This window comes from Crinia signifera, chromosome 6 (assembly GCF_055691185.1).
Source record: "Crinia signifera chromosome 6, ASM5569118v1, whole genome shotgun sequence".
Taxonomy (NCBI): Eukaryota; Metazoa; Chordata; class Amphibia; order Anura; family Myobatrachidae; genus Crinia; species Crinia signifera.
The window spans coordinates 169,972,193-169,987,624 of record NC_139222.1 but is presented as its reverse complement, the minus strand read 5'-3'; the positions used below and the strand labels follow the sequence as shown (position 1 = coordinate 169,987,624).

The following is a 15,432-nucleotide window of genomic DNA, read 5'->3' as shown; positions in this document are numbered from 1 at the left end:
AGTGTCACAATGATTTATGAGTGCACAAGTGTGCAGTGCATTACTGGGAGTTGACTTGTCCAATGAGGTCAGAGGCTGAGAGGCTTGTGCTGAGCTCTGATCTCATTATGGGAGGGTTTTTAATCAGAGGCAGTGCTTAGCATTTGAGGTCTCATACTGAGCAAGGTACAGAGGGACAAAAATAGACTTTTCATGTGGTGAGTATATAGGGTACATATATTCCCCCCCCCCTCCCTGCAGTTACCCATTGACTATTGATTCTTCAACCTGAGCACCTTATGGGCACTTCTCTAATAGAGCTTTCAGATTATCAGCCATTGTAGATCCCAAAAGACATCGAACACCAGCAAGTTTGTACATACTCTCCACGTCATGTTTCCCTATTATTTCTGATCACCTCCAGTTGAAGACCACAATTAAAATGGGTACAAATCTCTGATAATCCAGATGCCCTGACTAGCACGCTTACCCATTGGGATTACATGTACTCTCCCAACAACTATGGAGTTTACATGTACTCTCTCATCACAATATTCCTACCTTTGCTTTATAACATGTTGTTACATTTGAACTTATACATATGTATGATCTACATGCAAGGCTTTGCTACTAATATTATCACTTGCTTTTATCCGTTAATTTAGTGACTCTATGGACTACTGCCTTTACTCTGTGTATTGACAGCGTAATATTCTCCCGTGCAGTTTGCGGCCAGTAATGACAAGAGTAAGAGGTCCCCCCGTGACCCGGGGAGGTGAGAGTGGGCAGATACTTTAGCCTGGTCTGATTCCAAATTAACTCAACTCTTTGAACCCCTGGAAGAATACAAGGTGGTTAATTGACTGAGTCTAGATGCTTGATAAGGACATCTATGCGCAAGCAGGGTTTCTCGCTACTCCAAATAAACTTACAATAAGTGGACTGTAAAGAGGCTGTTTAATTATGTTAAGGCATACATAATATTATGGTACTTCCTTACAAATATATAGACATAAAATAAATTTTCCTTTCCAAACTATTACAATGACTCCTGCCTCTGTCTCCTCGCTGCATTCCCAGAGTGCAGCTGACATTGTGACAACCATAAAAGTGGAGGGATATTACAGAAAATAAGTTATTTCCATGACTGAAGGACAACAAAACCTGTTTCTGTACTGCACAGGAAAATCTAGCTAGTATTCTAATACATACATTTATAATTTTGGCAGAATTAATCTTTCCCTTTTTAACCCCTTCACGACATTTGACGTATATATACGTCATGGTCGGGAAGTACTTCCCGACACATGACGTATATATACGTCATGACTTCTAACTGTCACTGCGTCTAGAGACGCAGTGACAGTTAGGTGATGTCTGCTGTCCCTGACAGCAGACATCCCCCCTCGCCGCCCAGGGGGGGCAGGGGTGCCCCCCCCGGTCGGCGATCGCTGTGATTGGCTGTTCAAATCTGAACAGCCATTCACAGCGTTTCCTGTGTTACCGGCGGCTAAGCCGCTCGGTAACACAGGGATCGGTGGTGATCGGTGCTGTCAAGTACAGCACCGATCACCTCCGATGTGCAGCCCCCCCCTCAAACCCGCCGGGCACTCACCCGGCAGCAGTGGCAGCAGTAGCGGCTCCCCCGGAGCGTCTGAAGCGCACGCAGCGCTGACCTCCTCCCCCCTCCCCCCCGCAGCAGCAGCAGCAGCATCAAGCTGCAGAAAAAGTAAAAAAAATAAATATATGCACTAAAAAACTATATATATATATATATATATATATATATGTGTGTGTGTATGTATATATATATATATATACACACATATATATATATATATGTGTGTGTGTGTGTGTGTATATACCGCACCGCCAGCCCCCCCCCCCCCCCTCCCACCCGGCAGCCCCCCTCCCTCCCACCCACCCGGCTGCCGCAGCACCAGCACCCCTCCCACCCCCCCGCCAGCCGCAGCGCCAGCCCCCCTCCCAAAGCTGGTGATTAAAATGGGGTCACTTGTGGGGGGGTTCCACTGTATTGGTGCTTCGGGGGTCTTGCTAATGCGACATAGCACCCACCATTCATTCCACCACCAAAAATCACTCCTTCCCTTCTGAGTCCTGCCATGCACCCAACTGGTATTTTTTGGTCACACGTGAGGCATTGCCGTACTCGGGAGAAATTGGGGCACAGATTTTGGGGTGCTTTGTCTCCTTCATTCCTTGTGAAAATAAAAAATTTTGAGCCAGAACTGCATTTTTCTGTAAAAAATTAAATTTTTTTACACAAAAATGCAGATCTGGCTCAAAATTTTTCATTTTCACAAGGAATGAAGGAGACAAAGCACCCCAAAATCTGTGCCCCAATTTCTCCCGAGTACGGCAATGCCTCACGTGTGACCAAAAAATACCAGTTGGGTGCATGGCAGGACTCAGAAGGGAAGGAGTGATTTTTGGTGGTGGAATGAATGGTGGGTGCTATGTCGCATTAGCAAGACCCCCGAAGCACCAATACAGTGGAACCCCCCCACAAGTGACCCCATTTTGCAAACTACACCCTTCAGGGAATTCATCAAGGGGTATAGTGTACATTTCAAACCCCCCGGGGTTTCACCAATTTTGATACAACTGAGCTGTGAAAATGAAAAATTTTTTTTTTTTTCATTTTCACTGCCCAGTTGTACCACAATTGGTGAAACCCCTGGGGGTTTGAAATGTACACTATACCCCTAGATGAATTCCCTGAAGGGTGTAGTTTGCAAAATGGGGTCACTTGTGGGGGGGTACCTAACTTTTAGCATCTTATGGTGCCTAGAAACCTACATTGTGCCTAAAAAATAATCTCATAAAAAGGAGGCTCCAAAATCAAGTAGGTGCTCCTTCTATTATGAAGCCTGTGGTTTGGTCACCGTGCACACTAGGGCCACATATAGGATATTTATGAAAACCAAAGAATTGGGGGAATCAATTTTTAGTCACATTTCTCTAGTAAAATCTACTGTGTTCCTTAGAAAAATGTATTAAAATTGAAACTCTGCAAAAAAAAAGAAATTTTGAAATTTCACCTACACTTTGTTTTAATTCCTGTGAAACACCTAAAGGGTTAACAAACTTCCAAAATGCTGTTTTGAATACTGTGAGGGGTGCAGTTTTTGAAATGGCATCATTTATGGGGGTGTCTCACATACAAGTCACTCAAAGTCACATCATAACTGACCTGGTCCCTAAAAAAATCAGAGTTTGAAATTTTCTTGAAAATTTGAGAATTTGCTATTCATATTTTAAGCCTCCTAGTGTCCAAAAAAATGAAAATGAGGTTGAAATAATGATGGCAACATAAAGTAGACATATGGTCTATGTTAGTTATTCACTATTTTGAGTGGTAAGATTATTTGTCTCACAAGCAGAAAATTTAACATTTTGCAAATCGCAAAATTTTCCATTTTTTTACGACATTTTGGTATTTTTCACAAAAAAACACAGACTGTATCCACGAAAATTTACCACTAACTTGAAGTACAATGTGTCACGAGAAAACAATCTCAAAATCACTGGGATAAGTAAAAGCAAAAAAAAGTTATCCCCATTTAAGTGATACATGCCAGATTTGAAAAAAAGGGCTCTGTCAGGAAGGCAAAAACTGGCTCTGTCATGAAGGGGTTAAAGCAATGCTGGTAAATGATCAACTGCTAAGCTACATGACCTCCTGTTGTCTTCCAGCTGGATAGTCTGCAGTCCCACTTTTCTTGTAGTGGTTTGTTAAGATCAAACCATGCCTCTTATGAGAGACTGAACTACTTTTTCAGGTAGGAAAGGAAATATCTAATTTCAGCTCAGTTGTTGATGAGTGAAAATGTGTTATATTAAAAACTATTGCAGAGATTTACAAATGTTTGGAAAGAGATAAAGGGTCTGCTCCTCTTTACTGAGGAAAATGAGGAAGCAACACAGAGAAGATGTATTAACCTCTCGTTTGCTGGAATGGAAGAGGGAAAACTCTACACACTGGCAAGCCCACAGTGCATCAGCCTAGTGATGCACTGTCTCTCCACACAAATGGCTCCACTGGGCATGCACGAGATCTCCTATACAGGCTGTGGCTGTGAGTAGGGCAATGACACCTGCTGCTTGATCAAATTGATACATGGGCTGACACATCGGTGCGCTTAAAGACAGTGATGCCGTTAGTGACAGGGACACCACTGTCCTTTACCACACTTCATCACAGCAATATATGAGGGAGAAGCAGCATAAGCGCACATAGGGAGTGATTCCGGTTCTCATCGTTGCGTGTCATTTTTTGCCCATCCGCCCCTCGCATATGCCTCCGCCCCCCTTCGCAGTGCAAATTCCCCTGCATGGCTGTGAATGAATGTTTGACATAAACATCCATTCGCAGCCTATGGGGAGACACCCACATCATTTGATGGTCGCCGACCATAGAATGATGTAGAAGGTACACGCAAAACTAAGACACTCTCAGGTGCATTAGCTTTGCGTGTATTCTTGAGGGGAAAATGGTTGGCAGCTAACATCTGGTGATGTCTGCACCCATGTCACTTGGTGATTACCATGGGAACGCCCTGCGTTCCCAGGAAGTGCGGTTACCCACCGCTGCCCCACGCCCCCCCCCCCCCCCTGGTAGATGCGAGCACCCAGCGAACAATCTGTGGCCGCTTGCACCCGGCGCATGCAAATGTGCACAAATGCGGATGCGCAGTTTAAAACCATCGCTCAACGCTGCAAATTCGCAACGGTGAGAATGAACGAGAGAAACCTCCATAATGCACATTGATACCACTTCTCCCCCATATTGATTCTTCCTACATCTACCCCAAAGTACCAACCAAACAGCTGCTAATTGTCATTTTTCAAACACAGCCTGTAACATTGCATTTAGGGGCTGACTGGTTGGTATTTTATCACTCTCCACTTTAACTCTCTCCAAGCTTTGCTAAAACTCCCCCCATTATTGGTATCACCACATAACAGAATATGATGCAGCTGTTGTTATTGACTGTAGGTGAACTTACAGAAGTAAACTGAATATTAATGGGATCATCACAGGACAACGTCTTCTGTAAATCATGCAGCTGATTCACAAACTGAGAGCTTCCAGCATCCATCACTTCCTGAAACTCAAAAGCACCTGGATACTTCTTGTCCAAGGTTATCACAATGCGTAGGTCTGGGAGTCTGTCAAACCGGAGGTGGGAAACATATATCAAATATCACTACTCTTTACGGCAATGTATTAAAACTAGAGTTTACCATGACAAATTCTTCAACTGTAATCATGGCAGTTTTAACAAAAGACCGAAGAAACACAGTGTAGCATACATGGTCCATCTGGTGTTTGATTAACCTACTATGAAAATAGTAATAGTACTTGATGCACTAATCTATCACCTTCCATTGAACACAGGGTATAAAAAAAAAGACCAAGATACTGTAAGTAAGCGGTTTACCCTTAGGAAAAGGAGACCAAGACCCAAATGTAATAAACTGTTATTAGCCTGTATATTGATGAGATAGACCGGAGACAATCTGATTCTGCATTAAAACTAATGACTTTACAACTAGTGCCTCTCTTCACAAAATTGTGCCGTTACCCACAAATCATGGCTAATTATATTTGGGGCCATAATACATACAAATACAGAAGATTGTCTGGAGAGTGACAGAATAGGTATAATCTGCTGCCTAACTAGTCTAAAAGTCCTGCAACAGATTTTTACAATTGTTACATAGTACAGTATTTTATATGTCCTGGTAAATGAATGGCATAGGCATAAGCCAGTGGTTCCCAAACTGTGCGCCGCGGCTCCCTGGGGTGCCGCAGCGCTGTCACAGGGGTGCCGCGGCCGGTGGCCCTAATAAGACTGCCTGGCAGCCGCATGTCTCCTTTAGCTGTGGTGCAAGCGGGCGGGGCAGGGAGCTTAGTTACTTAGCCGGCGCCGGGGAGAGGGAGTACAGGCTGGGTGTGCAGTCAGCTAGCGGCATGGGGTGCGGGCAGGCGCCAACACTTAACAGAGGGAGCCTCGCTGCCAGGGGAGGTCACTGCTTCTCACCGCAGACACCGCTGCGGGTGCCCTCTGTCAGCTGTGCGACCTCCGGACAAGAAGGGGGAGAAGACTCTGATTCCTGCTGCGAAAACCGCAGGAGAACATCACCGGCACCCTTTCTCCCATGGTTGCAGTGAGTGCACGATTATGCAGGTGCAGCTGCTGAATTAACTGTGTGCTTAAAATCATATATATATATATACCTAGCACTCCACTTATGAAATATAGGAAATACAATAAGTACAATAAGTATTCTTTATAACAACAAAGAATTACTATGGATTCTGTCCAACCCAATGTTTCAGTCCCCCGTCAGTGACCTTGCTCAGGGGGTGGGTAATCAGGGGAGATCAGACAAATAATATGCACAACTACAGTCAGCAAATCACATCAGCCAGGGAACTGGAGCCTACATTTTACATTTAATAAAGGAGGTGCACTAACTGCCACTCAAAACAATGCCATTAATTCCTGGCCAGCGATGTTTGGCATAACCCTCCCAACCATCCTTTTTTGCAAACAAGTTGATAAGTACATTTGGTACTTGTGTAGTTTCACGGCGCCACGGTGCGTCTGAGTCCCCTTGCGGGGCTCGCTTCGCTCGCCCACGCTGCGGGCTCGGTGGCTCGCTACGCTCGCCACGCTATGCTGGCGCCGTGAAACTACACAAGTACCGTACTTTTTTTCCTGATCTTAATACTAATCACATTATTTTGACTTAACTACTTTGAAAAAAGGGACACTTCGGTAATTATTTTGGCCTAAGGGTGCCTTAAAAAAATCATGGAGACCCAAAGGGTGCCTCGACCTGAAAAAGTTTGGGAACCACTGGCATAAGCAATGATTAAACCACAAGGATTAAACAAAGTGGGAGAAAATAAATCTTTGTGGTTCCTCATTTAAGACTGGTGTTTGTAGCTGTGCAAACTAACTTGTGTTGACCTGCGACCCCGTTACCCACTGCCGGGAGTGGGGCCGAGTCAGAGGTCGGAAGGGCAGCAGGTCCATCTGAACTGATACGCGCGGGACCGCACATCGGATTGGATGTCACGCACATGTGATTTGGGCTGATTTCACCCCTGATTTCCGTCCTGATCCATTGGAATCAGGTGAAATATGGGCAAATTTGCATAGTATTTGGGGGCTTTCATTTTCCTGGGAGGCGTGTGCAACACCTTATGAATGCAACTTTTCTTCTATAAACTGAAATAGCTCAAATAACTCTCTATATCAAATTTATTATATTATGTTACATATACAGGTAACTTCATTCTCTCTTAGGGGGGTATTCAATCTAGGATCACGGCTGTCGATCCCTGCCGACAGCCGTGATCCTGGCCCGTTTGCGGTCAGCCCAACAGCTGAACGACAGGCGGGATTCAATGTCCCGTCTGCCGATCGGCGCAAAGGGGGCGTGGCCGCGAAAACGGGCGTGGATTGTCGATCTGCGGCCGGGATCGCGACAATCCACGGCCGTTATCGGCAGAACGGGCCCGACAGCTTCTAAAGTCGGGCCCGTTCTGCCGTGATCCCGCTTCAATGCTGTCGCTAAAGACGACGGGGGAAATAGCGGCGACACATTGAATACCCCCCATAATTGGTAAATTCTCTAAGATGGGAGTTCTATGGAAGATGGGATATTGCAGGCCCACATAGTACAGCCCACTTACTTCTTACTCTTGATGCCACCTGGTGATGAATGTTGAATCTCTGGACAAATCTGCTTAAAAAGTTCATAATATTTCTGTGTTTTAAATTGTGACTGGAACACAAGAGCAGAACAGCCAACCTGCGGATTCAAAAACAAGAGTGAAAATATCAATAAGGATGCCAGAGAAGTTAAATAAGTATCAATTTAATTATACAAATAAAAAACAATTAAAAAAATAGGCCGGAATTTTAGCGGCCAAGTAAAAGTTACACAAAGTCAGACGATATGAATGTCTTACTTTTTTTACCGGAATTAAGAAAAATGCAATGGCATGCGTCTTTAACACTCCGAATGCAAATTGGATCCGACTTCTCGCGGTAAGGTCAGGAGGCATGACATTTTTTGGCACCGGAAGAAACATGACTGAAGTATCACATAACCTGTATAAACCCCAGTCCTCCATTTTGTCCTTTGAAAGGTAGTATGGATTTTGTGAGGAGGTGGTGGTTTGTTATAGAGAGAGAGGGTGAGAGTTGGAGCAGGCATTTCAATCACGAGAGTGGGCAGAGAAAGTAAGATTCTGGTGGAGGCAGAAGGGAAGGATGAGGAAGCCAAGTCCCAGCATCTGTTGTGTCTGACACAAGTGGCAGAAGCGGGTAAGGAGGAAAAGGCGCTGGAGAGTATCGTGGAGACTACTGGGAAGGCTGCTGCATCTGCACTTGGCAAGACCAGGTCAGGGTGCAATGTCAGGTTTTCATTTCAAGAAAACTGCACCCTGGTCCATGTCATGATGCAGGTTAACCAACACCTGCTGGGTACCTAGGCATACATGATCCCTGCTTCCCAGAAGCAGGCCATGTGGAGGATGGACTTGGATGTGAAGTTGGCTGAAGACGTGCTGCACCAGTCCACTACATTAAGTTTTAGTTGGAATTGAAACATAGAATTTGACGGCAGATAAGAACCATTTGGCCCATCTAGTCTGACCCTTTTTTTATCCTTCAGGTAATCTCAACCCTTTTTGATCCTTATTTCTTTGAAAGAATCATCATATGACTATCCCAAGCATGTTTAAATTGTTCTACTGTCTTAGCCTCTACCACCTCTGATGGGAGGCTATTCCACTACCCTTTCTGTGAAGTAATTTTTCTAACATATGCCCCGAACCTACCTCCCTCCAGTTTCAGTGCAGGTCCTCGTGTTCTATTACTTCTTTTTCCTTTAAAGAAAATTCCCATCCTGTACTATGTTAAAACCCTTGTTATATTTGAAGATTTCTATAATGTCCCCCCTTTCCCTTCTCTGCTCCAAACTATACATGTTAAGATCTTTTAGTCTTTCCAGGTAAGTTTTGTGATGTAGGTCATGCACCATTTTAGTTGCCCTTCTTTGTACACTCTCTAATGTATTTATATCCTTCTGGAGATATGGCCTCCAGAACTGGACACAGTATTCCAGATGAGGCGGTACCAATGACCTATACCAGGGCTGGGCAATTGCGGCCCTCCAGATGTTGAGGAACTACACATCCCAGGATGCTTTGCCTTAGTTTTGCTATGTGGCCATGCTGAAACTGATGCAAGGCATGCTGGGATGTGTAGTTCCTCAACATCTGGAGGGCCGCAATTGCCCAGCCCTGACCTATACAGTGGCATTATTACATATTTTTTTCTGCTATTGATTTCTCTCCCTATGCAACCAAGCAACTGACTAGCCTTCCTCATTGCTTTGCTACAATGCTTTCCTGCCTTTAATTGAAGCAGATGATTCCTCTGGAGGTGCTCCCAGCAGTGCACGTAGTAGACATGGACTTTTTTATAGTAAATTTTCAAATTTAATTTCTATTCAGTAAAATTTTACTGTATAATGCATCATGAAAAATGTGTTTTTGAATAATAATTATTTTGTCACATGACTAAATAATGTGTTTTTTGTCACCACAGTGGCTGTGCGTCAGTGTACAGCTCCACAAAAGGGGCGATGGCAAGAGACAGTGGAGGCTGGTAAGTGTGGTTTTAAAAAACACACACACACATTAAAACCTGCAACCATAACACTTATAAATGTGGGCTCAACCTCATACTGCTTTCAGATCACAAATGCATGGTGGAACCTGGGATCAGGACACGGGTCTGTCCCGGAAGCGACCTGGCATTTGCGCTGAATGCGGCTGTCTGCTACCCGCTTATTGCTGACTTCATCCATGGGGCCGGACGGAACAGCGGTGCATCAGGAGGGGGCAGAGGCAGCACTAAGGTACCGCTGCTGCCTCCTCCATAGAAGTGAACAGGACCCAGGTCGCTTGACCCGGGTTACCTATTCACACTGCCCAGCAACCAGGGGCTGACCCAGGGTCGAAATGCCAGGTTGCTGGATCTGGTGTTTTTTAAAAAGCCCTTTTCACTGCACAGTGACCCAGGTTATTTGTGCAGTGTGAAAGGGGTATAATAGCCCGTTCTCACAGCCGCAAAAACTCGGGTATTTGCCAGGGCAAGCAGTAATTTCCTGTGTCCTGTCTCAGTGTGAAAGGGTCTTTGTGAAATTCCTGGGAGATATGCCCTGGGAATTAGACACAGGTTTTTTGCAGGGTTTTTCCTGGGTAATACACGGGTGTATGGCAATGTGAACAGCACAGACCCGTGTTTTTCTCACAAAATGCAAAAAAGCAAGTTCATTGGGGGATGTAATCATGTGATATGTGACAGCCAGCCAATAAAATCTGGTTTTTAAATAGCCAATCACAGCAATTTGTACAACTTTCCCAACACCCAATCAAATTCCACAAACTTGTTGGAAGGCAGACCATGGAAAGCAGTGTGAAAGGGGCAGATATGGGAAACTCCCGGGTCTGAGGTGCAGTTTGAAGGGGGTCTGTTGAGCTGAGAAGCTCTGTGCCCCGCCAAAAATCCTGCAAGAAAAACCCGGGATTTTGCAGGGGCGGCAATGAGAACGCAGCATAAGTGACTTTTTGGCTGCAACCTACTTTAAACTAATATGTGAAGTTGTTTTTAAAAAATAAAGGGCACCAGAAAATAGATTTAATAACCCATTTTTTATTATAATTGCAAACCCCATTGCAAGTGTTAATAATATTATTTTTCTTTTCTTTGCAGGTCCTTCTCATGTGCTGTCACCAGCAACACAGGGCTTGCCACTTCCATCACCATCATTCTTACTCCTGTGGAGCCTACGCCCCATGTGCCTCCACCACAGCAGCCACAACCACCACCGCTCACCACACAGGACCCCGTTCCCAGTTTGTCCATCTGCCTTTTTCCGAGAGCAACATGTACTCTTTATGGACCACCAGACCAGCCAGCTGGACTATATTGGACAGCTAATGCAGTGCAACAACAGAACAGTGGGCTAATGTGTTTAGATTGTATGTTTAAGTACATGCAGTATTTGGGGTACATGAAGGAAAGGCATTTGGGGATAAATTAAGAGATAGATTAAGGGAATTTGATATTAAAACACATGTAAGAACAGGATTTAGTGTAAGCAACGTGTGAACTAATATGGCTTATTATAAAGTTAATTTAGATGTGCAAATGTGTACTCCAACATCTTTACTGCAATCAGGCTAAACATGCAAGATGCATGTTTTTACACACTTTTGTCCCTGTAAAATATGTCATATTTGCAACGAATGCAGTTGGACGCATAAACAGCTTTTGCTGATTAAAATCATATGCAGCATGCCCAGACTTTCTCATTGCACCACTTCAACGTTAAAATAAAATAAAAAAGTACTTTTGGATATGTGACTGTTGTGGATTTTGCTTTCCAATTAAATAAGTAAACAGAATAAAAAAAGGGGGGGGGGGGTTTATAATAATAATAATAATAGAAAAATAATGTACATTTCTTAGCTGAAGCCCTGGGGGATGGGACAGGAGTTTCCAAATCAGGCTTAGCAGAAATACTCTTTAGCATGGTAACAGATGAATGTACTCTTTGTGGTCATCTGTTAACCTGAACTCTGAACATTGCCAAAAATGATGAATTCTTAGCCAAAATGGCTATACTGTCACATATCACTGTAAGGAAGAAGACTGAGGGGGGGATGAAGAACAGGGACAGGTCATCTGTGGAAAATCTCCGTACTGTACTGTACTTCCCACGTTCCTCTTTCCAGTTCTACCTCTGGTTCCCGGCACACTGTTTTGGCACTTGGGTGCTGTGCTAGACTTTGTGTTGAAGCACTGCGCTAATTATTATAATTAATACACCATGTACTGAATCACAGGCATCAATAATAAAAAATATATATGTATTTATTCAAAAATAAACAGTATAAAATGTATTATCATGGTATATACTTTGATACGGTGTATACGGGGGGCGTGGCCTGGACGTGCAGGTAGCAGGACACGTTTTGCACAAGCTCCTGCAATAAAGCCCCAAATAACCCTTTCCTGCACACCTAAGGATCCAGCAATTGCCTGGAACCAACACCCCTCACCCGCTACCACTACAACCCAAGGTGAGGGTTCCGCAGAGACAGAGGGGGGAGAAATCCTACCTTACGGGCTGCGGCCCTAGCCTCTCCTGCAGCCGCGGACTGGAGTGAGCGTCCTGTAGCCGGAAGCTGAGCTCCGTGACATCGTGGGAGCCGGGCCCTGGAGCTTGCCAGCGGCATAGACAACACGGGCGGGCACTGGGGAAGTGTCCCCCTGCCCCATCAATCACCACTGGGCAATACAGGAGGCTCCGGAGTCGGATGGGGAGCAAGTGAGCCGCAGCATACAGAAGCCGCGGCCGCCATCTTTGATCTGGACACTCGGCAGACCCAGGGCTCCAGTCCGCCGTATCAGCCTGCCATCTCCCACCTGAAGGAAGTGGAGGGAGCCCTCAACCTCCGGGTAGGTCCGGGTGAGTCTCTGTGGCCCCGGGACAGGAGACACATACCAGCCCTCTCCCCCACATACTGCTGCGGCGGCCATCTTGGAAAATCCTGCATTTAAAATGGGCTGCAGACCACAACAGTAATGAGAGCTGCCCTTGCCCATTATACCACAAGATTTCAGACACAGATCACTTGGGGCCCCTGCTGCCTGGGAGCTGGGCCTCTTTGGACCAACTACTGAGACACCGACCTCCCTCAGACCGCGTGACACGTGTGCCAGCCTGGGATCACACTGACTCCAAACCAGACGGTAATAACCCCTCCAGTACCAACCCGGGTGACGTACCCTCCCAAACTACCAGCCCTGAACTACCTGACCCAAAGGCGCACAGCTATCTGTATCTACAACAAAAGCCGCATTTGAGGTGGAACGGCGCTAACCTGGTCCCTGATAGGGAAAAATGAAATTAAAAAAAATAAAATAAATAATCACTTAATCGGTGAGGACTATCACCAAAGTGTACCACACTACCTGTCACTCACGACCGGGCTACCACATTGTTGGTCCTCGAAACTAATACACTGGGGATCCGACCCCATGACCATGACCTGATTGAGCTGGATGTGTGCCTGATGACATGAGACACTGACAGGCCACAGGGGGAGCCATGCGTTGAACCACCAAAAGACATAGCCTAGTCTGGACAAAGGGCCATCAAACCCCATGCTGACCACTTCCACATGACAAAGCGACGCCGCAACAAACCATTGGTGCAGACCCCAGCGAGACCATCACAAGCACAAGCCTTCTGCTCCCTGTTTGGAACTGTTACTCCAGACCCTGCTGCAACAGCAACAACATCTCCCGCAATCCCTACGAGTACACCCACAGACGGCCCAACGACGACACCTCCTTCTGTTCCCAAGCCCAAAGCCACAATAGAGAATCCTAATCTTTCAGCTATACTCTCCAAACTAAAGGAGATTCCAACCCGCCAGGAAATGCAACAGGACCTACTCTCCACAGAAAAAAGGCTTCAAGAATCTATGCAAGCCCACATAACAGCCATCAAGTCAGACATCAAACACGTAGCAAATAGAGTGGTCCTGCTGGAAGAACAAAGCGAAGATGTTGATACCCGCCTATCCGACCTTCACGACTTGGTATCCCGCCAATCCAAGGCCCTGCTAGAGATGGGCCGTAGGCTAGACGACGTCGATAACAGAGGGAGGAGAAACAACCTGAGAGTCAGGGGTGTACCTGAAGACGTCATGCCATCAAACATTGAAAACGCCTTGACTAAAATTTTCAATGAACTCATTGGCTCCGACCCAGAATACCAGTTAATTTTTCGACAGAGCACATCGTGCCCTACGGCCCAAGGGAGCACCGTCAAAGAAACGCCGTGATGTCATATGTAGACTTCATTATTTCCAAGAAAAAGAGGAAATTCTCAGAGCTGCTAGACGTTCCCCAGTCATCAATTTCAACGGTCACAACATCCAAATATACCAGGATCTTTCCTGGTCTACCTTACAACAGAGACGTTTACTCCGCCCCATCACAGAAGAGCTCAAGAAACACGACATCAGGTTTCGCTGGGGTTTCCCGATGAGTATCCACGTAAACCACAAAGGGACATCAGCCATTCTTCAAGACCCTGACGACGTAGAAGATTTTTGTGCAGCCTTAGGCATCACTGCCCCTCCACTACCTAATTGGCTCGACCCAGCTGAACTTTCCACCCAACCTAAACCTCGCAGGGAGCGATGGCAATCAGCTCACAGAGTCAAGAGGAGGGTTCCAGCGAGAAATCAAAAAGAAACTCCGGCCGCCAGTGAAAACGACCAAATACAGCAACTACCGAATCCAGCTGACACTCCCGTCGCAGACACATGAATATGTATTGTTCCCCCCACTGTCTCATGCTGCACCTGTTCCCTTTCACTTTTATTTACAATACAATGTCATTAAGCTATATGTTTGCCGTTTTGTTAGGTGATAGGTATACTTGTTTCCTCAAGAAGCACTAGTTACAGTACTGGTCTAGCATGGGTTCTTTCTCTAGTTAATCGGAGAACGTGATATGCTTTGTTAGTTCCTGAAGCTTAACCAGTTCCGCACTTAGCGAGGCTTAGCATAGGCTCCCATCAGAATCACTATTGGTTAAGCCAACGTCCTCCCCTCACTCTAGCCCAACCTATACTCCGGTTCTAAGTGTTTAAATGTTCACTCTAGGTGGTTTGCCCTGGTTCCCCCGAAACCCCCCCTGCTCTGCTGTACACAAGTAGAACATGGGATTCCGATGGACTCCCCTGTCTAAAAATGCAGAGACTATCTCTATACTAGATTCCAACTGTTATACGTATAAGAAGATACGTTTTCCCCTTCCCTCCCCTTCCTCATGTGCTTTACCAAAAACTACCCTCTCCCCCCTACCTCTTGAGATGTGGTTCCAGAGGACAAAGATGGTGTGGCTCCAAACGCCATGTCTAACTTAAAAATAATATCTCTGAATGTGAAAGGTCTCAATATCCCCGAAAAGAGATCCAGAGTTCTCCACTCAATGCACACTGAGAAAGCCGATGTAGTATTTTTACAGGAGACACATTTCAAAAGAGGGGCTGCCCCGAAACTTTACTCCCGACATTTCCCTGTGAGCTATTGCAACGACTTTACTGAAGCCAAATCTAAGGGAGTAGCCATTCTCTTTTCTAAAAATGTTCTCCTGTCTGAAGTAACAGTTACTCTTATTGGAGACGGTAGGGGGTTGTTGGTTAAGGCTACTATAGCCAATCAAGTCTTTACATTTCTCAACCTATACCTCCCAAATAAAGGCCAGATTCGCTTCCTAAGGGAAGCACTTGAATCAGTGGAGCACACAATTGAA

At 45.5% G+C, this 15,432-nt stretch overlaps 1 protein-coding gene across 1 annotated transcript in view; it reads right to left on the bottom strand.

Moving 5' to 3' along the window:
* ACSF2 (acyl-CoA synthetase family member 2) overlaps positions 1–15,432 on the bottom strand; it is a 121,682-nt gene that overhangs the window by 81,709 nt on the left and 24,541 nt on the right. The window contains exons 5-6 of the mRNA XM_083148089.1: positions 7,712–7,830; positions 5,010–5,172 (exon numbers count right to left, since the gene is read on the bottom strand). Coding sequence (XP_083004215.1) covers positions 5,010–5,172; positions 7,712–7,830 — 282 coding nt within the window. The remainder of the gene's footprint in view (positions 1–5,009; positions 5,173–7,711; positions 7,831–15,432) is intronic.